Genomic DNA, 21,888 nt, shown 5'->3' with positions numbered 1-21,888 from the left:
TGCGACCCATTGGCTGATGCCTTCCGGTGCATGACACCGCAAAGGAGCCCAGTGCACCATGCCACAGCTTGCGCTCCAGAGTGCAGAAGCTTCTGCTGCCTCTACTGCCTCCAGATCCAACTCCGTCACCACTCCAGTGGAAGCAACTTCATCATCTGATCAAATCCTCCTTAACAGGGCTCGATCTCCCTACGAAGTCCCCGTTGACGATAGTCCTACGGTTGGTCGCATCATTCGTCCAAGTCCAAGTGTACCATCCCTTGGTCCATTGTCCTTGTCGAGTCCACGGTAAGCATACATAATGTACCTGTCTTCAGCAGATTCATCCCAACCCCAAGCTATCTCTGGTTGCTTGCTCTTCTTGGGTCATCTCCACACACCCCCCGGCCACATGCCCCAGGCTTCTTCTTGGCCCCCTTCTGTCTCTCACAATCTCTCCCCTCCACACTTCTTTACTACTTGGCCGTTCTTTTAACCAGCGATTATCTTTCTTGCTCGCCCCGGGTTGAACGTTGTGCGAGGTCTCCAGTGCACTTAGTGCTATCACCATTCCCCCAACCCGCGATCATATTGCGCTCTGCTGTGGAACCTTTCGATGCGCCACCTCTAACACACTGCGATCTTAGATCCCCACGACCAGCTATCTCAAGTCCGCTCGCGACCTCCGCCAACTTCCCTTACGGACAAGCAAGTCCCAGTCCGCGAACCGCCGCTTTCCCGACTCGGTTTACCCCAACGCCGGCACATCGAGCTAATCAAGAACTTGAGAACAAATCGAGTCTTGTTAAGCAGACATCATTCTACAGCGATTCCTCAGACGAAGGATCCCCAGAACCTCACAGCCCTAGGTTTGTCTATTATAAGTGGTTATTGGGTGCAATCACCACGACTCTCCAGGCTCTGCCGCTGTAGACTAACATTATAATAGACAGGGCTATGCAGGAAGCACGAATGTTTTGCGAATCGTCTCCGAGCCCATAACTTCAAAGCCTGTTCCAGGCTCCGACTCAACTAAAAAACCGGCCATGGCGGGTCCGGTCTCTGCGGCCCAGGCTGAAGCTTCGAAAGGAGTCGCCCGAAATTCGTCTATTGACTCAGCGATTTCAGCAATTTCCACCAAATCAGGCACAACTGGGAGTCAAGATGGTCCACATGGACCTTCAGAGATTGCCCATCTTATTAAGACAGCAGGCAGCCCCGAGACCCTTATCCAGTACCTGCTGAAAGAGAAACACTCGCAATCACAGCAGAACAGCCAGTTATGGCGCCTAGTGGACAAGCAACGGGCCATGATTCTCGGCCTTAATAAGGACTTGGAAAGGGCTTTGAAGGATAAGGAAAAGTATAGGAAGAAGCTAAAAGAAGTCATTTCACTTTCCTCTGCTTCGGTGTCACCTCAAGAGAATACCCAAGAAGCTGTTGAAGTGCCTGTGCCTTCGCTTCCACGAGTCGATGTTGAACGAGCTAAGGAACAAACTACACCAGAGTCGCCAGTCCTCGAAGCCGAAAGTCCTCGAAATTCGCCGATCGATATTACCATAGCGCCTTATCCCATTACTCCTCCGGCAGATCAGCCCAGCGCACCTCATTCCGCTGTGGGCGAACTCTTGAACCCTGCACATGCTATGCCCAAGCCGCAAGACCACGCTTTAGACAAGTACGATCACGAGGCTGAAGAACGGGCCGCTGAGGAGGCAAGGAAGGACAAGGTTGATGAGCCTCTGAAAGAGATTCCCTACAATGTCGCCATACCTCCATCGCGTAGCCTCCCCAGTGAACCGCCCAAAATGCCACCGCCCAAGCCACCGGTAAACCACCTTCCTTCAGTCGCGGTTCTCGAGGCTACTCCCCAACCTGATGAAGGACTATCCAAGTTTCCGGTGCCGCCACCGAGGAAACCACCTCCAGCACCCCTGAAGTTGAAGCAAGAAATGAGGACGCAGCTGAGCCCATCTCCGGAGGATGGAGAGACTGAGTCCGATTTTGACGATATACTGGAAGTTAATGAAATCGTTCACGATCGACGGGGTCGGCGAAGAACTCGAGAGGAAGACGATCGAGACCGAGAGATTATTGCTTTCAAGGAAGCGGCTGCGCGCAGTGCATCTAAAAAGAGCAAGTCAGGCAAGTCCAGTCAACCTGGATCTCCGATTCAAATGCCCCAGGCTCCTGCGCAGGAGCTCGGTACAGCCTCACTCGGTGAAATGCTCAGCGCAACAAAGACAAGGGAAATCCCTGCGCCATTGTTAAGTCCCGGTCTCCCTGCAAGCCCTCGGCCTTCAAACTTCAACTCGCCACCTTTGTCTCCAAGATCGATGAATTTTCAGGCTGCGCCATTGTCCCCGCGACCGCCTCGTCAACCAATTCCATTACCACCAAACACCCCTTTAGCAACTCCAGCCCCAGCACCAGCTCGAGCAGCTGGCAAAAGCATTGTCTCCGAAGAAACTTCGGTATCGCAAAAAAGTCGTACCATACAGCAAGAATCCACCAGTCACCCTGATCAACCATCCATCAGAATGTCTAGCCCTAGCGAGCGTACAGAAGTCTTCAAAGGCCTGGTCACAGAAGAATATCCTGATCTTCTGCTCCCGCCCAATGCTCTGCCCTCTATTAAAATTGCAGTTGCATCATCACGCATGAAACCATCTCGAGCAAGTATGATGTCTCTCACACAACTCGAAGAAGACCCAGTGTTTACTCTGGCTATCATCTCGCGATCGGACAATGGCGAGCTTTGGAGAGTGGAGAAAGACTTGGCTTCGTTGACAAAACTTGATCAAAGGCTCAAGCAATGTACATCATACACAGTCAGAGCTCCAGAACGTTCCCTGTTCAGCGGTCATGCGCCGGCCAAGCTCGATGCCCGTAGGACGATTCTGGAGCAGTTCATGGATGACATTTTGGATATCCCTTTTGACACAAAAACAGCTGTCGAACTTTGCAAATATTTGTCAACTCATGTTCTCCCACCAAATCTAGACGACTCGGTATCAATTGGTGATTCGAGCTCCGAGATGAATGGCAACAAGATCGGGCCTGACGGGCGGCCTTGTCGCAGTGGTTATCTAACAAAGAAAGGCAAGAATTTTGGGGGCTGGAAAGCAAGGTATTTCGTTCTCAATGGACCTCTGCTCAAGTACTTTGAAGTGCCTGGAGGTGCGCACTTGGGCACAATTAAGCTACAGGGGGCGCAGATTGGCAAGCAGAATCAGAATAACGACAACCAGTCACCAGCGCGTGTAGCAAACGGTGATGATCTGGACAACCAATTTCGTCATGCTTTCCTGATCCTGGAACCGAAGAAGAAGGACACGAGCAGCCACTTCAGACATGTTCTTTGTGCCGAAAGTGATAAGGAACGGGATCTTTGGGTGGATGCTCTCCTCCAATGGGTTGATTATCGTGACCCTGAAGATTCTGAACCTCCACCTTCCCGGGGTGGACCTGTTCCGGATCGGCAAGCACAAGGTACAGCCACAGCCGCAGAGCGCCCCTCTGCAGGCAAAGTTCGAAAACCCCCCGGGAAGCCATACCATCATCCCTCAGATTCGGATACACTGGTTGGCGTCCGGTACGATTCCACTCAAGCAGGAGATGCCCCCCAAGTTTCAGGTCCTGCTCGACCCAAGACTTCGGGTGGCATGCCTGACCAACATCAAAGCCATGGGTTTGACAGCTTTTCCTCATCTCAGAGCAAGATCATTTCTGGACCCAAGGATCCGCAGCCTATATCCGACTTGGGTGCCTGGGGAAACAAACCGAACTATGGTCCGACGCCTGATGAAAAGAAGCAGAGGAAGCGAAGTTTCTTTGGGTTTGGACCCAAGACTAGGTCTTCATCAGAGGGTCAAGATTCTTTGTTTGGTGGTAGCGAGGTTGGTGCGAATGCAACCCCACCACAAAACTCTTACCAAGGCCCTGTGCGACAAGCCTTTGGAGCCCCGCTGGCGGAAGCTGTTCGATTTTGTTCTCCTACAGATGTCAATGTACCACTCCCTGCCGTCGTTTACAGATGCATCCAGTATTTGGATTCCAAGAATGCTGTGCTTGAGGAGGGAATCTTTCGACTTAGTGGATCCAACGTGGTTATTAAGCAACTTCGAGAACGGTTCAATGTCGAAGGGGATATCAACTTGTTGACTGACCGTCAATACTATGACATTCATGCTGTGGCCTCGCTGCTGAAATTGTATTTGCGAGAACTACCAACAACAATACTGACAAGGGATTTGCACATGGAGTTCTTAACAACGATGGAGATTGTGGACCATGCTGAAAAGATGACTGCTTTGGGTGAGCTGGTACACCGGCTCCCTCAAGCCAATGCCACCCTCCTTAAGTATCTGATTGGCTTCCTGATCAAGATTATCAACAATGCGGACATGAATAAGATGACTGTTCGCAACGTTGGCATTGTCTTTTCGCCAACTCTAAACATACCTGCGCCAGTCTTCGCAATGTTCCTCCAAAATTATGAGGGAATCTTCGGTGTTGATCCTGAGGTTTATGAGCTTCCTTCACCTGTTTCTGAACCCGAGTCGCAGCGGTTTGAAGCACCGCCGCGATTTGATCTACCTGCTCGCCCATCAACGTCTGGTAGCTCGTCTCCTCACGGGCAGATGCGGAAGGACAATGTTCGAGAGCTACAGCGATCTACTCCGACTCCTCCGCTTCTCATCAACAATGCTCCAGTGCGAGCCTCACCTCCTTCAAGTGCTACTAGGCCTGGTTACGAATCTCCAGCTGGTGCTTACGATATTGGGCACCGACCACCTTCAGCCAACGAAGGACGCGGTGCCTACGACCGACGTTTCCTGCAAGCTTCACACGAGGATCTCGCCAGCGCCTCCGCAGCATACGATCAAAGCTTTGTACCCGGCAACAGACGCCGTGAGAGTGCCATATTCATGGGTGGCATGATGGGTCCGCACCATCAGGGATCCAAGAGCCGCTTGCGAGAAGAAACGCGATTCTAAACTATATATGTGCTTGGTTTTCTATGTGTTTTGCTATTGCTACATACCCACTCGTTTCACCATGCGATGATACCATACATACCATACCATTTTATTTCATAACGACTTACATTATTAATACCTTGCATCTTGGAGTTCGATCAAATGGCCATTTGAGGAGGAATACTGTTTTGGATTGATTGACACTATGAGGAGATGGAGCGTTGCCACGAATTGCCCAAGAGAAGACCCAGGTTAGGAACATATGCTGATAGGGTCCATATGGAAACGTCGGTGAAGAACTTCAACGACTGTAACTGGAGTGAATGTCATTGATCTGATCTTGATGATGGGCGGGCCGCTTTCTACTTAGCAAGGTGTTGTGGATAGTTTTTGAGTCAAGAGGATCCTGATACAGTCCAGACCGGAAAGAATCGGCTTGTCATATTTCTTCTTGTCTTGTGACAAGTACTTGAATTCATTATGTGATTTTGTTGCCCAACTGTCTGTTCAAATGTATTTTCGGCTTTTGCAACACACCCCTTGTCGGTGCACTGCTGATTCAAAGTCGGGGCACATGCGTAATCTTTGCCTCATCGCCCTTGAGCTATGATGTAGACGATCTATGTTCTAATAGATGTGCTACCCACCTGGTCCGAGGAAAAATCTTCTAATCTTGTGACTACTAAGGATAATTCTGGCGATTTCAGTGTATTGACGGTCCTAAGACTCTTCTAATATCATTTCATGCTTCAGTACCCTTTCAGCCCTTTACCTGCGAGTTCAATGGTTACCTACCTAGTCAGCCCTCAGGGAGTAAGAAAATAGGAGACCTTGATATAAGGTATTAAAATAAACTTAGCAAAAGGTACGCTAAGCTCGTATTAAATGTATACTAAATTTGTACTAAGCTAGCTAAATTCTTTTATCATTTAGGATCGAAGTTCTGAGTTTTCATTCTTCCCCTAGCCAGCCAGGTTATTCAATCGCAAACCTGCTTGAGCATAAATATAGGCATGTGGTGCAAGGCCAAACAGGGATATGTGTGTGGTCAAACTGTCATCTCATTGACTTCAGGCTATGCCGCCTCTATTGCATCTTCACAATATACTCGCCCACAAAAGGCATGATGAAGTCCTTCTTTCCCAAAGGTACACCCTCCTTCCTCAGAATAGCGTAAGCCATTGACAGGTGGAAGTTGATATTAGGGACAGCCGCTCCCATGGCAAATGCTTTCCCAGGCAGATCCATTGTTCCCGCCGATGGCAACGCTGTTGGGGCAACCTCCTCTCCCTGCTGATTCACGACGCCTTTATCAGCCTTCCCAAGCAACTCTTGGGCCTTTTGAATACGCGAGTGCATATCCTGAAATGTGACGAGTTTGTCTTCGAACTCGACAGACTCCCTTCCAGAGAGCCGGGCGGTTAATTTCTCGGCGAATCGAGTGGCTGCATGGACCTGAAAGCTCAACGGGTTCATATCTTCGTGGAGTCGCGCATCTGGGAAGCTGGCTGCATTGCTATGCTTCTCCGCTTCGGTGAGAATATGATCCAGTGATGCCAGAGCCAGTTTTGCCTCGACGATAGTCGCATCGTAAAGCGTGAAAGCCATGGTTAAAGCCGTAGAAGAAGAGGATTGATATTTGAGAGAGATGAGCCAAGGGCAGGCAAACTGTGAAAGGGAAAGCGGAAATAAATGAGGATGTGCAAACACAAGAAACAGGTATAAATGCCTCGCTCTTCCTTTCTAGGATTGACGGTGAATTGTTGGTCCAATAGATGGGCTAATGGGTCGGCATGCAAGTGGATTGCCTACCTGTCTACCTACCTACCTTATGTAGAGAGCACTAGGGGTCATCCAATTCATGTGCTTGTAGGACCTCAGACAATGTGTTTCTTGTGGCTCCTTTATGCTGTCTTTTCGAGCTTATCGAAGAGTCTTGTTCAAATCATGTAATATAGATGCAACCGTTGCGAAGAGTGAGCCCAATGGACAGCAGATCGTTGTAACCTTTATGGAAAATTTGGTATACCTAGTCGGAGGGAATATGATGAAAGCGATCACGCCGATGACCCGGAGATATGGACAAGATGCTCCGACTTTTGCTGACTCATTCACAACCACTTCTCGGAAGCGTCGGAGTCGGCGATAACCTTCGCCGTCCTCTTCCATCGCATCATCAAGACCGGCCTACTAAAGTAAGAAGCTCCGATGGAGCTCGATCCTCGTCTTGGCGCAACTGGCGATAGAGCCTCAGCATTAGCAAATTTTGCCACGGAGGCAACCTCAAGACCATCGCCAGTCCATCATGTCCCTCATGGCAATAGTGCCCTGATACCAGTCCACGACTTACAGGATGATCACAACAGTGCCGAGAACACCCCCAGCGCATCGACCGAAAATCGAGATACGCCACAACATCAAAACCAACAGCTTCAAGATGCCGAACACGACGGGGACGGCACCGATACGAAGCGACCGAGGGCCTGTGAGGCATGTCGTGGGCTTAAGGTTCGCTGCGAACCGGATCCCAATGACGAGGGACCTTGTAGGAGATGCCGGAAGGCTGGAAGGAATTGCGTCGTGACAATGCCAACGCGAAAGCGCCAGAAGAAGACGGACAGCAGAGTGGCTGAGCTGGAAAAGAAAATCGATGCCTTGACAGCGAGCTTGCAAGCAAGAGCGACACCTGGGGGAGGCCAAGCGCATACACAAAACCAAGGTCACGGCTGGGGAGACTCTCCTGGAAACGTTGCGCCGAAACCACCCAACGAATCCAACACAGCCGCTTCTTCTTACAATAACATAAAATGGCGAAACCCCGGGCAAACCCCTGCATGGGGGTCGTTTTCATCGGCGCAATCACCCATGCCGTCGATGCCGACCGTGGAACAAACGACAGACCGCGCATCCCCAGCCCAGTCCACGGCAGCATTAGCTACAGCAGCCACTGGGCAAAAGAGGAAGTTTACAGATGGCCGTGAAGGCTCATCTGAACAGCTTGCTACCGAGGAAACACCAGCCGAAGCTCTGGCGGCTTATCTGACAAGGGCAAAGGGTGGTGATATCGTGGACCGTGGTGTTATCACGATGGAGAAAGCTGTTGAGCTATTTGCTCGTTACAATGACCACATGATTTCACACCTGCCGGCTATTATCTTCCAACCTGGTTTCACAGCATCCGAGCTTAGAAAAACAAAACCTATACTATTTCTGGCCATCATGGCAGTAGCCTCTGCTGAGTCACCTGCCCTCCAGAAGGTGCTCCAAAAAGAGATGAAGCTCACATTCGCCGAAAAGGTGATGCTTTCGGGCGAGAAAGGCTTAGAGCTAGTGCAAGCACTCAATGTAGCCGTGATCTGGTATTGGCCACCAGAACATTTTGAGGAGCTGAAGTTTTATCAGTTGGTCCACACGGCGGCTGTTATGGCTATCGATATTGGACTCGGCCAGAAATTGAAACAGCGCCGTGGAATAGTCGTGCCTGATACCTGGCGTCCTAACCCAAGTACCGGACCAGGTGGCCAGAGCCGTCGTTGGGCACCCCCTGATCCAACAAGCATAGAGAGTCGCCGTACATGGCTGACATGCTATTTCCTGGCAACCAACACTTCTATGGCCCTCCATCGACCGAATCTCATCCGATGGACCCCGTTTATGGAAGAGAGTCTTCATCTTTTGCAGTCGTCGCCAAACGCTGCGCCAACGGATGCTTACTTCTGCCATCTGGTCTGGACACATCACCTTTCCGAGCAAGTTAATGTGCAGTTTTCTCTCGACGATCCAACATTTGACGTCCATATCTCAGAAATGAGAACACAGTATATCCTAAAAGGGCTTGAAAAGGACCTAAAACGATACAGAGAGAAGGTCCCCCCTGAGTTGCTTCAACGTATGTACCCAATCAGCCAACAGCTGGAATCGCTCACTGACCAAAGTAGCAACGCTTCTGATAAGTTTTGGCGTCCTCAATTTGTACATGCATGAGGTGGCGTTGCAGGCTCGTACAAGCGAACCTCTGCGACCTCCATTCTCAACAAGCTCTCTCCAGGAAGGGCTTGTTGGGGGTGATAGGCTATCCCCAGCACATATCAGTGCTATATCCGTATGCCTCGGTTCCATCAAAGAAATGCTTGGCACATTTCTAGCCATGGACGTTTTCAGCATACGCTGCTTACCTGTGTTCAACTTTGTCCGGGTCGCATATGCTGTCGTTATGCTCATCAAGCTCTACTTTTCGGCCTCAGCAGCAGGCTCAGAGCTAGGCCGCGTTATTGATAAGGAAGATATGCAAGTCGGGAAATATCTTGACAATCTGCTTGACAAATTTCGCGCAACTGCAGCGGAGGATCGTTGTCGCCCAGCAGCCAAGTTCCTTGTGGTGCTTGTTATGCTTCGTAGCTGGTTCTATAGACAAGCTGAGTCGGAAGCCAAAGAGTCGAAGCCACTTCCAACAGCTTCCACGATAACACCATCTCCTTCGCAGGCACAACAGCAGCCTCCCCTACCTGTCAATAACTCGGCACCACAACCTTCTGACCACGCATCTACGGCCAACACTCCACTCCAACTCCTTTCAGAAGTTGCTACTGGAGCAGGCTCCCGAAACCGTGACTCTTCAGCCAGCAGGCCTTCGATGGTTGGATGGGGCTCAAACATGCCGCAGCCTCCGCAGCCCTTCTTCCATGACACCCCCGACAACAATTCAAGCTCTACCGCGTCTATGCCTTACCACAACGAGCCATTTCCTGCAGATTTGGCTGCTGCAATGGCGCCCGCAATGCCATCACTACCCCCCACAGCGGATGGGATGGGCGGCTATAACTCTGGAGATCTTCTTGACTTTGCAGGCTGGGATCTGGAAGGCATGGGCATGGGAATGGGGTCGCAGGGGATGTGGGAAGATGGGATGCGTATTTTCCTCGAGGAGCCCTGGTTTAACACCATGTTTCAAGGCAACCCCCCAGTTGGCAACAACGCCATGAACTTTTGATGCCCTCCCATAAGCCATCCCTGCTGACAAAAAAGATATCGGTGGCTTTTCATTCACGGTGTCAATTTATACATTGATTGTATATCTAAGCAGCTACGTCAGACTTGGCTTTCTGCAACGTGGTCCTTATGAAGCAATAAAACGCCTGAGCTGTTGGCGAGGTACCAAAATCAGCCAGCCTAAGACACGCTGAGCATACGCTAAACTTACCTTGATCTATTTGTCACCCATGATAGACATCTTGGGTTTTCTTGCCTCACTCGAGTACTCAATCAAAACGTCCCAAGCCAGGTTGTTTGTGTCTCGAACAGTCGGCTCACGGGACGCACCCCCCGATACGCATGTGGGCTGCAGCTTGAAATGTATGTTTTAGGTGCATTGGCGCCAGTGTCGATTTGCATTTACTCGAAGCGGTGTGAGCGTTACTTGTAGGTTCTCTGTGTGAAGAACGAATTCACTGAAACGTTATTCACATGCTTTTTAGCTGGAGCCTGGACTATGTATTAATTAGATTATGGGTCATCACTCGCACACTTCTAATAAAGCTGGAGACATAAGTTCTACCGAATGGAGGATTTCGGTGCATGGATTGACCGTATGGCCTTACGACAAGACCAATTCCATTCATTCTAGCTGTGGTCTATCACATTATTGATACTTGACGCCCCGGCTATCATCTGCTTCCAGTTCCATGATTATATATTTTTTTTTGGTCCCTGGCACATGATGATCAAAGCATCACCGTGTCCCTCGATGTTTCTATGCTCGGGAGCGTCGACAGCCCCTGTCCTCTTCGCACACCGTTTCCACCAGGTTCCTAGTTACAAATATTGGCATAGCTGTGCTCATAAGACGAAGCCATAACGCCAACAACTTATAAAGTTCATACATTCCCTATGCTTGCTCTTCTCGTGATTTATAATTCGAAGCTTCCCCTGCCCGTCCTTCAATGTCTCATTTCAAGATAACCTGTTACCGCTCCTTGTACGCCTTTGAGTGTTTGATACAGCTTTGCATGTTTTGTGGCCAGTTTTGCATTCTCCGTAGATCCCGCTAGAAAAGTTCATTGTAAAACACCAAAAGCATAAAACAAATTACAAGCCTTGTTTTCAGCAACAGATCTCCTTCAAGGGATATTTGCTGAAAAATGGCAAACCATGTCATAAACAAAATTGAGCAGTGCAACTGGAGTATAAAAGGCAGCATACGGCTCTTAGGAGCGCCGGACAATTGTGGCAAGGTAGGCGAATCGTCATTGTTGGTGTCATCATCGTCGTCGTTATCATCTTCAAGTGAACATGCATCTGAGGCGCGGATGCTTTCAGTCCATGTAAAAGTCACCCTTCAAAATTCTCTCCTGAAAGGCATCAGGCTTTGGTCTTTCCGGCTGTCTCGGCGACTGCTTGACAGAAGAAGCCTGGACAGGAGGCTGCGGCATCTCAGAAACAGATTTCGCCCGGTCGTGAATGGAGCCCCGGGGTGGGGAGGAGGAGGCAAACGAGAAGGAAGCCCGAGGAGCACCGATGACGGAACTCTCGGCACGAGACCTAAGCTGCTCGGACCAGTTGAAACCTTGCTGGTCTGGGCGCGAAATATAATTGTCAGATGGGGCTCTTGGACTTTTGGTGTTGCTTGCCTGTGTGACAGAAGATGCGAGGCTGGGGCGACGTCCGGCAGACAAAGCTGCCGCAAGGCTCGACCCTTGACTAGGGGAGCCAACAAGCGACGCCTTCCGACCACTTGGGACGGGGCGCCCGTTTTGAGAAGTAGGAGAAGAGGATGGGCTGTTACCATTGCCGGGGCTTCCATTTGGGCGAATGTTGCGCATGCTCGAAGTGCCAAAGCTCATTCGTCGAACGAATGGTGTTGTGGGTGCAGTCTTGGAGTACATGTCGTCATCTTCAATGGCACTCTCATCAATAGAATCAGAGTTATTGGAGTTTGTCGACATGCTGCCTCGACGAATGAAAGAGGTGTTTGTGGGCGAAGTGCCCGAAAGACCAAGCGTGGTCACGGAGAGACGTCGACGACTAGTGTCAACTGGACCCGAGGACTGATTTGGAAAGCCATTGCTGTTGGGAACCGAGTTCCCTCTTTGAAAGAGATTGGTCAAGGCGGCCTGGGTGATTGATCCTCGTCTGTTGCGTGTGTACATATCGGCGTTGGTGTTATTGTTGGGGGGTACTGTGTCTGTGGACATGATGGGCGACTATGAACGACCGCAGTCGTTGGTAGTTATAGTTTTGAAGATGCTGTGATATGGGGAGATATGCGAGGTAATGGCGCCAGAGTGGTTCGAGAATGGCAGCAACAGCGTTTCACGTGAATTATATGGTGGGTGGTGTTTAGAGAATTGTGGGCTGCCGATAGCGTTTTCTAAGAGTCGAACAATCCTAAAAATGAGAACAAAGAAGCTGCGATAGATCGAGTAAAGGGGGGAAGAAAGAGAAGAAGAAGAAAGAGTTTAGAAAACAGAGATGGGAACGGGGGGGACCAAGGGTTGATAAGGCCGGACAGTGATGGGTTGGTGAAGAGGACGAAATGGGGTCAATCAACTCTAAAACAGGAGAGAAGAGACAGCTGGTTAGCGATGAGAGATCGCCGTTGCCGGTTTGGGTAAAAGGCAACCTTTAGGTCAACGTTTGGACTTTGGAGGGGAAATCGGCAGTCAGCGGCAACTTGAGAATCGAGCGAGACCGGCGCAACACCCATGCCCAAGGTATCAACATCAATCAGTGTTAGTCTACCTGAATAGAATCGAGAGTCGTCCGTCAGTGAAGAGTCAAGGCCAGGATCTGAGCCGGACGGTAGCATTCAAGAATCGACCAGGGGCCTTTTGGTTCGGGACCAGCTTGGTAGGCAGGCAGGTATGCTCGTTTGTCGAGCTGACGCCGGTACATGCAGTCGCGGCTAGCTTCAAGGTTGTTCAGTGATGGGGGGGGCTTTCAGTGACGGATGAGACCTCTACTAGAAAAGATGGGGCAAAATGAAGGGAAATGGCTGCAGCGCGTAGATTGAGCCCGGGGGCCGAGTGACGTAGTCGCTGCAGAGTGGAGTCTCCCGCCGGAATCGGGGTCAGGGTTGGCCAAGCTGTTCAAGGATGCCTGCATCGTGGGGCACTAACCAGCCTACCTAGCCAGCACTGTAATGCTCAAGGGTTCATCGTGGAGGGTGTCCCCTCCCGAAAGAAATGGAGAATGCCCTGGGGTGGAACCCTTGTCTCTTGTCGCTTACCCAGTTCTGAACTTCTGAACTTCTCAACATGAGGCTAATGGCTTATCTGGGTCTGGGGTATCTGCCCAGTCATTACCAATTTTGATATGATCTCTTGGGCTCCCGGACTCTCACGTAGCTGTCGGAGTCCGTCAGTTGGACTCGAAATTCGTGACTCGGAGATCTTGTTTGTGTAACAGTCGGTTGGATAGGCGGCTCTCTTTTCATCTGCTACTGCTGATAGACTACCGAAGCTCTTCTCGGCAAGATCTGATGGCATCAGAAGTAGAACACAGAGTACCCAAGGGGACTCGTGCAGAGAAGCTGTTGGTAGATTCTCTTGGCAAAAGAACCGAGGAATGATGATCTGTCCTTGTGCAATGTCTCGTTGAGGGGGGGGCGGATGCGTTGAGGTACACCGTTGCTTTTTCAGTCAACACTCTAAGGGACCTTTGAGACAGAGTACATACTTCCTCGGTCGCCCACCCCGGTTCAATGTTCTCGTCTACTAATGATTCATACCAGGCATTTCATTTCGAAGAACGTTACGATGTCGGAAGCTCTCTCGGGCTGGATCAAGTGTTTTGAGCTGCCAGGGCACGCCCCAAAAGGGCAATGAAGCAGAATTGGAAGGGGGGATACCGTTGTTAGTTTTAACCGCTCCCCTTGATGTAGCCGACGAACTTCTTAGCGTGGACCGTAGTAGCGTAGGTACATACCAAGGTAGTAGCAGTTTCACAGTTGTGTGTTTTCCTAATTTTAGGTCGAGGGCAAGTGAAAGGTGCCATTTACGAACCTTTCTTACTGTCCAGTCAAGATGACTCAAAAAGAGTAAGTGCTACTTGATCTCCCTTCTTTTTTATCGTCTTGCTTTGGTAATTAACTATAGGTATGATTATCGCAGGTGCTGTCTCGCTAGATTTGGGAAATACTTTCTCCTCAGTTGACGAACGGAAATAAGACCTTTCCCTACTCTCCTCGACCTACTTACCTCGCATAGAAAACACATGACACCTGGCCCTTTTCTCTTTTTCTCATCAGCGCTATCTATTCACCTCAACTTTTATACAGGTTCTTTTTTCTTCTGGTGACCGAGCAACAAGAACAAATTCCATTTTGGGCTTCAACCACTTTGCGTCTAGTTTTTACCTTTTATAGCAGGATCTGGCAATGTGCCCCACTGGTCCCTGTTCCCCACGGCATTTGCGGCTTCACACAGACCACTATTAGCGCCGTTTGGCTGACTGCGGAGAAAACGGGTGCAAAGGGACCGCCCCAGTAAGCCAATCTTATCTCGAAAAAGGCGCCTCGTAGGGCCCCCCCTTGGAACATCCGTAACGGAAAGCGATCCCGTCTACGTCACAAATGGATACGTACTGTGGAATGTTTGCCATTTTGCGGGGTAGTCTCTGTAACGAAAGGCAACAACCGACTGAGACAAACCTTTAAGCGTTTTATCGCAGGGATTGCGACTCTGCCTCACAGGCACAGTTCAACAGCGGCAACAGAGATGGTGATGTGATGATTATGGAGGAGGATTAGAGGTCCCTCCTGGTCTCCCACTTTCGCGCCAGCTTATCTTGACTTTCTGTTACAGCACGAAGCACCGACAAACGACCGACCTAATCAGAACTTGTGATTGGTCGCACACCAATGACCAACTGTGTATGTCCGAACTGAGCATGGTGTCCAGAAATATAGTGACAGCCCAGCAAGCGAAACTCTTGGGCGTTGCTAGCCTCTTTGTCATCAGACAAGCCCGTATGCTTACTGCTTGCACAGCAACGCCATCAGCGAAGAGTGGTGGGAAGGGGGATTGAATGTGATGATAAGACACCTACGACGTAACTGTGATGTGCATACGAAACACCATAATCTTCATCAGCTTGCAAGGTCCCCCCGCCCAGACCTCTCGAACATGTTGAGAATTTGACTCATGGATCACCTTTGAGATCCCGAGTTCATGCCCAATCCCATTTCAGCTGTTGGCAGCCTATCACACCTCAATTTCCCCCTTGACATGACTCTTGTCAAAACCTTGCATCACACACGGTCTGGTCCATGCTTTTAGCGTCGAGCATCTCAGATCAAGTGATGCTCCTGTCTAGTGTTATCTCGAGCTTCAACAGTGATCAGCATCGCTCGGGGAATTGGGCGCTATGAAGCGATGACACACGGTGGGTGGCAGAGTCGTCATCACCATGCCATATCCATATTCCGGCATTCATTAGCAATGCTTGCAGCAACCTTCTCATCTCGTTTGCATCTTGGGACCATGTTGGTAGGTATGCCTGTCGCTGTTTACAGTACAATGGAGCGTAGACAGCCTATCGTGTTACTTTTTAGAAACATTCTATATGCTTGTCTCTGCTGCCCACCCTGTCTTTCTAGCCTTTATGGCCATTTCTTCCTCTGGGAATCGATAGGCGGCGACCGTTAGCCCTTGGATTTCCCCAAATGCCACGTTATTCAGGAGGTCTGAACTCCGACTAAACACACACGGTTAAGTTCACTTAGGTATGTATGTACCTTGAAACTAAAAACAGCGTAACGGGGCCCTGGTCCGCTGTTTAATGTCTAAAGGAAACCTCCAGATAGCCAATCATGGACCCATGATGCTACCCCGCGTCCGCCCACATGCTCCCGAGACCGGCTCACGGCATCCTCGGCCGCTGAGGTGCGTTGGTGTCCTTGGCTTCGACATCGACAGCCTGTCTGTCTTTTTGAGCTTCTGATCAGAATTCCTAAATACCTTTACACCCTCTTTGGTGTATTATGTGCTCGATGCTACTCACCCAACACTACCTGGCCAGTGTTGAGTGTCACCACGCTTTTTCTCTTGATTAAGAACGATCAGTTGGCTTAGACTCATCGAGCATGACCTGTTGCCCCTGGTATATCACTGTCTGGAGTGGCAGTTTTGTGGCTTTGTTGAATTGATTACAGCTATCTACAGACAAAAACTTCATGTACGGAATCGCATTGTCTGGAATCCAAGACCAGGAATTGGGGGGACGAGGTTGGGTCTTGGCCATCACCCCACCAAGAGATTGGCGAACTTGGTGGCGGCCATAGCCACCCACCCCGGCCCACCTGTGGGTGCATAGATAGCATCAAAGAGTGGATGTAAAGCTAGGAAGTTATCCACGATGTCACAGCTTCCAGCCCACAGTCGAACAATGGGTTTGCTGGACTGTAATACATACACACTAGCTCAATGGTAGGTCTGTCCCTAATGGTGGGTGGGTAATAACATCGTCAGCGTCAAGCCCACCCATGCTCTTGAAGGTCTGGACCTTGGTGAGCATGTCGATCTGATTCGAGCAATCCAATGGATATCCTGGCCAGAAAACACTACATAACAGAATGATTATGTGCTTCACTTACTGGAATCTGCTGTCCCTTCACCCATCTCTTGTCTCATCCCCATTCCTCACTCTTTTCTCACCGTTCAATCGAAATCCCCTCCTCTTTGTCTCCTGTCTTTACAGCATGCCTAGCTCAACCTTTCATCTTCAAATCGTGTTTGTGTCCGTTCTTCTAATCTTCCCATAATTTTCTACTCATCTTCAGTACCCCCCGCTCTGTTATTCACCGCTATTGTTTCCGCTCCCACCTTATCTGAACTTGCTCCCCACGCTCCGTGGATTTATTTCGTCCTTCTTCTCACCTTGTCTTCGGCCCTCCCTCGCCTATTACTCGCATCGAATATGACCTGAACTCTGCCGCCGGTCAATCGGCCCGCTCCCCAAGAGTAATACACCTCATCTTTTGTTCCCTTGGCAACATGAATTATGCTCGATTTGCAGTCGACCACCGCTCTTGCGTAGAAACACCACTCCTTTCCAACTAATTTCAGCACCATAATTCGTATTTGTAACTCTTGAGCCATTTTACGACTCACGGAGCAACCCATGAATGAGTACAACGATGTAAGTGGCTGTTGTCACTAACCGATGTAGACCCTTCCGTTTCCTCACGCCTGTGACACAGCCCTTGGTCATTTCAAATGATCGGGCATGAGAACCGCGATATTCCTATCAGAACCTCCATGATATGATGAAGAAAAAAAGGTCAATCTGGTATGACTTTGACTTTGAGGGTGTTGCTGTAAGGGTGACAGCACTCACAAATTGCAGATCCTCTCGGAACGAGCTACACGAAGCAACATACTGCCCGACATGGACTTGGAGGACATATGGAGGGTAGAATTTGTGTTTGCAGGTTAGATTCAACATGGAGGTTAACCGTTTGTAAATGGGGACTCCGCTGATCCCTCATGGAAGCGAATCCTGTGTAGTCATCAAGGCTCCAAGACAAGCAATGAGAAGATCTTTCTAAGCCAGTGCTCTCACTCGATGAACTGCAATGCAAGCAGCTTGATGCACCAAAATTTAACAAAATGACATGAGTTGCAACTGCAAGTGCTACAGATTGGAAATAGACTCATTTTTGGGAAACCGTGATAGTGATCTTATTGTGATCGTCTTTCATAACGTACATGGTAGTTAAGCATATAATTGTTATTGCATGTCCATGAAACCAATCTGGAGATTAGCAAAATGTACAAGTCGAATATTCAACATCCGATTGTGGTCCTTAGTGTGTTTGAAGGCTGATAGATGGAGACAGATGGCTGAAGCTTTCTGTTTGTCACTTGCTGTTGGAGCTTCATGGAAGACAGACTTGCCCAGTTCCTGTTCTTCACAAAAGAGACTCGGCGCTTATACCATGTCTGATTCAGGAACATCGATACTCTAATGCCAAGCGATACATTTCCTTGCATGCGAACTGCTCTAACAGTATCATTATTGCCATCAAGGACTTCAATCTGCTGCTACTGTGCTGCGGCGTTACTACATAAACCATTCAACGTATTTGCATCTCGGTGTCGCCAAAAGGAGTCGTCATGTCTGGCACTGCTCAATACCTAGTTCTGTCATCAAAAATAATCTTTCCTCGGAACCTCGTAATAAGTAAGGGTTGATTTACTGCGATTTTACACAGCCTGTGCTCTTCTTTGGCCACACAACCCGCAGACCCCACAATCGCCAGAATTGCGATACTGTGTAGCTTTACACGCGTCGCTTGAACACTGCCACGAGCCTGTTGTTGAGGGATCCAATACATTTGCACACATTGCACATGTAAGTGATAAACCAGAATTGTCGTAAGAGCACATGGAGCAAGTTCCGCCAGAGCGTGCCTGGTTGCTTGTCGATTCGACTGGCTGAGCTGAACCTCGAGGGGGCGAAACTCGGGACCCGATCGTGGCTGTTGCACTGGCTATCGATGCCGTTGGTATCTTGAGCTGTTTAGATCCTCTGACAGGTTCTGCCTTGACAGTACTAGCAGGTACCGCTGTTGGCGGTGATTGGTTGTTGAGAACCTGAGGCCTAGGTTCTTGAGGTGGTTCTGTAACTTGCGGCTCAGGCGACTCCCGTTTGATGCTCCTAATCATTCTTTGAAGCTCTCGACACTCATCCTCGGCCCCAGGATCATCTCCATCCTCATCGTCACAGACTTTGACCATGCCGTGGCCTTGTCCATCAAGTAGTTTCTTACCATTCACATCGACAGCATCCCTAGAATCTTCTCCAGGCTGATCCTCAAATTCGCTGCCACTCCCGGAATCTGTCTCGTCATTATCTTTGAGAGTCTCGAGCTCTGTCTTTTGCTTTTCGAAGCGAGCGAGTGCCGCGGCCGCTCGGAGCTCGCGTCCTCTCATGCTTCCAGCAACCCGAGGTTTTGCTTGAATCTTCCTGCCACTCTCCAACTTGACCTTTTCTTCTTCATCGGCACCGAGAGCAACCCCATTCTTGCCAAACTTCTTTAAGACTCGCCTTTCCTTTCGCTCTTGGTAAGACAGTTGTGGCTTGACCCGTCTCTTGCGACGTGATCTGTAAGTACCTCCGCAAAGATGCTCTGGTAGAACCTCATCAGCCAGCACGCTATTCTTTTCCCATTCACCAGTGGCAAGGTTAGCACCCCTTCCCCAGAGGCCGTCTCCGGTATAGTTTTTGGACCAAAGCTCGTGCATCCGAGAAGCGTACAAGTTTCGAACGGTCCAGAATGCTCTTGAATGATTCATTTGCTTGCAATGTGCCAGCTCATGCATCATGACCATTTGCACATAGTTGAATGGTAACCAGCGGCCAGTAATAGGCGACTTTAGCACGAGTTGAACGACTTCGCCTGCATTAAAATTCCGCCCAACGAATTCACGATTTGGCTCGTACTCCTCCAGCGAGGTAACGTACAGGTGGTGTTCTCGCATAATGGGACCTGATAACCGCAAATATCAATACCGTGTTACTGCTCAAGGAAATCATTAACTCACGACATTGTGCTGCTATTCTCTCAAGAAAGTCCTGAGCTATCTCTTTGTCTGGGCCCTCTAAAGGCTTGATGAAGACGACATGGGGATTCGGTTGCGATTGCTTTTCATTCAGCCGTTGGTACCCAGCAACCATGTTGCTTCGAAGTCAAGGGTAATGAAAGGATTGTTTACAAATATGAGCACGTATTTCAGTTCTGAATCGCCCTGAAAAGTTGTGTACCAGGTACCTGAAACCCAAAACTGAAAGTGAATGACGCACCGCAGGGAATCCACAACTGCCCGAGCGTCGCGTAAAGTACTCTACCTTATAAAACTCACGCGACGCCACGTGACTGGCATGATCAAATCCTCGACGACTCTACTTACGTACTCAGAGGAGAAAAGAAAGCTCAGGACTTCGATCCTAGATGATTAAAATATCTAGGTAACTTGGCCTAAATTTAGTATGAGTTTGGGATACCCTCTGCTTATTTTATTTCGAATCAAGGTCCGACAAAGCCACTTGAACAAAATCAGTGAGTTATCTTGGTCTTGCATAACAACAGTGGCCCGAGTTTCATTATAACTTGAAGAATCTTCCGCTAAGGGGAAGAGCTAGGTATTTATAGCCCACCCTCTGTCGTTCCCTTCTTTCCATCCTTGGTACTGTGTGCACTATCTGCGTCGTGCTCAGGCTTGTCACTTTCCTGGCCTGAAAGTACATCGTGCTTCTCTTCCGGTTCCTGAACCTAGAGGTAAGGTTCATCTGGTTAGTGAATATCCTGTACCTAAAAGAATCGCTCTTACCTTGACAGATGTTTCAGATGAGACATGCCGTTCATCGGACTCTTTCTGTCCAGCTTTGAGTTTCTCCTGGTAACTACATTAGTAAAAGGGGGCGCAATATCACTGGAGTGCCATCCAGTCTGGACTTCTGTGATAATACTGACTTTGAACTCTTGACGGCGTTCCTTTTCTTTGCGGAGTCCCTCTGCGCCCATCATCCGGACATGTTCCCATGATGGGACACCCAGGCTTTTCAATATCCATGGCTTATATACATAGGGCATTGTCGATGGATGAGATGAAATAAGGCGAGTAGATGTTTCGAAGGCCACGATCCACACTGGGGGTATTTTCTCGATGGTAGAGAGCTGAAGTGCTATGTATTCTCTGGGCACAGGCTGCTAAGCCGGGTTCTGTCGTTCGCTAACGGCTCGAGGATACCTTGGGTCGATATAATCGCCTTGCAAACACTACAAGTTTGAAATGATAGAGAGGCCTCACTTTATAATCAAGTGCAGCATTGTTGATTTCATACAAAATGACGAGTCACGTGTTGTAAATCATCGCTGCCGCCTTGATATCATTTTGTTTGTTATAAATAGGATCCATTGTCATCCTGAGCCTCTCTTTCATTTATTCTTCTTCTTCAACCCGACTCCCCCGGCATCCACACACGTCACTCTCCTGGCCTATTGTCTCTACCTAGTAAGTTGCTTATTGTTCTCGGCGGTATCCTCTAACAATATCACTAAGACGTTTCTCCTCTTCCGATTCTCCTTCCCCGACCACATCTTGCATACCGCACATATCAGTTTCGGCGACTCAAACAGGAAATACGCAACCGAGCTACACGTTATCGACTTCAACGTACCTTGATGGCTGATCTTGGGAGATGGCGAGACATAAAACTGGGTATTTAGTGACGATAAACTCCTCTCAAAAGAATATCTGGAAAACCATCCTCGTTCAATGGATGTTCGGGGTTTCGACAGCACGAGACATGTACAACTGGACACGGTAGAGTCTGGTTTCATTGTGCAATTCCTCGGAGACTATGCTGAAATAAGAATATCATATGCTCTCCAAAATCGACAGGATGTCCTTTGCAGCTTGAAATCACTCGCTTCAGTCAAAACATACAGGAATTACAAAAAGTGTTACTAGTATTCTGAGTTCTTCGTTGGCGACAGAGGCACTGCTAGAAAAAGATAGTCAACGAACATTAAGTAAGCCGATAGCTGGCCATAGGATGATCTCCAGTATGATCGTAGACGGCCAAGGCAGGTGGAGGCAAGAAAGCTTAGGACCTTTATCCTAAAGGATGAGAAGACTTAGGCAATTTAGCCCAAGCTTAGGGGAGCCTTTACTAAGTTTGTTTTGGTATTCTCTTCCTTGTTCCCTGAGGCGAGGGTGTCAGCGTCCTCGTTCTCCTCTATCTACCCTGTCAGTAGCGTTAAAACGCACGCGCGGCTGTGAGGTACGCCTGAATACTACTGCTGGTCATGGTATGTTGATGTCCTTGGCTAAGGTATCTACATAAGTTACAGCAGCTGCAGGATACTTTCGAATCTCGGTGCGCAGCTGAATCTTGAGCTGATAGCCTGGTTCAGCTGGAACGA

At 49.2% G+C, this 21,888-nt stretch overlaps 6 protein-coding genes across 6 annotated transcripts; 2 read left to right on the top strand and 4 right to left on the bottom strand.

Annotated features, from left to right (window-relative positions):
• Positions 1–58: 58 nt before the first annotated feature.
• Positions 59–4,979, top strand: J7337_000816 (uncharacterized protein; the record flags this gene model as incomplete). Its single annotated transcript, XM_044818563.1, has 3 exons — positions 59–288; positions 627–848; positions 929–4,979. The coding sequence occupies 3 exons, from the start codon at positions 59–61 to the stop codon at positions 4,977–4,979; spliced, it is 4,503 nt and encodes a 1,500-aa protein (XP_044686265.1).
• A 1,068-nt stretch (positions 4,980–6,047) lies between these two features.
• J7337_000815 (uncharacterized protein) lies at positions 6,048–6,569 on the bottom strand (the record flags this gene model as incomplete). Its single annotated transcript, XM_044818562.1, has 1 exon — positions 6,048–6,569. The coding sequence occupies one exon, from the start codon at positions 6,567–6,569 to the stop codon at positions 6,048–6,050; it is 522 nt and encodes a 173-aa protein (XP_044686264.1).
• A 978-nt stretch (positions 6,570–7,547) lies between these two features.
• J7337_000814 (uncharacterized protein) lies at positions 7,548–9,951 on the top strand (the record flags this gene model as incomplete). The annotated part of the gene is made up of 2 exons (XM_044818561.1): positions 7,548–8,850; positions 8,900–9,951. 2 exons carry the CDS (start codon positions 7,548–7,550, stop codon positions 9,949–9,951), a joined length of 2,355 nt encoding a protein of 784 aa, XP_044686263.1.
• A 1,321-nt stretch (positions 9,952–11,272) lies between these two features.
• On the bottom strand, positions 11,273–12,151 carry J7337_000813 (uncharacterized protein; the record flags this gene model as incomplete). The annotated part of the gene is made up of 1 exon (XM_044818560.1): positions 11,273–12,151. One exon carries the CDS (start codon positions 12,149–12,151, stop codon positions 11,273–11,275), a length of 879 nt encoding a protein of 292 aa, XP_044686262.1.
• Positions 12,152–18,239: 6,088 nt separating this feature from the next.
• On the bottom strand, positions 18,240–19,441 carry J7337_000812 (uncharacterized protein; the record flags this gene model as incomplete). The annotated part of the gene is made up of 2 exons (XM_044818559.1): positions 18,240–18,270; positions 18,303–19,441. 2 exons carry the CDS (start codon positions 19,439–19,441, stop codon positions 18,240–18,242), a joined length of 1,170 nt encoding a protein of 389 aa, XP_044686261.1.
• A 665-nt stretch (positions 19,442–20,106) lies between these two features.
• J7337_000811 (uncharacterized protein) lies at positions 20,107–20,484 on the bottom strand (the record flags this gene model as incomplete). The annotated part of the gene is made up of 3 exons (XM_044818558.1): positions 20,107–20,232; positions 20,291–20,356; positions 20,434–20,484. The coding sequence occupies 3 exons, from the start codon at positions 20,482–20,484 to the stop codon at positions 20,107–20,109; spliced, it is 243 nt and encodes an 80-aa protein (XP_044686260.1).
• Between the last annotated feature and the right edge of the window lie 1,404 nt (positions 20,485–21,888).

This window comes from Fusarium musae, chromosome 1, assembly GCF_019915245.1.
Source record: "Fusarium musae strain F31 chromosome 1, whole genome shotgun sequence".
In the NCBI taxonomy this organism is placed as follows: domain Eukaryota; kingdom Fungi; phylum Ascomycota; class Sordariomycetes; order Hypocreales; family Nectriaceae; genus Fusarium; species Fusarium musae.
Note: the sequence above shows the minus strand (reverse complement) of the source record. Positions and strands in the feature narration are given on the sequence as shown.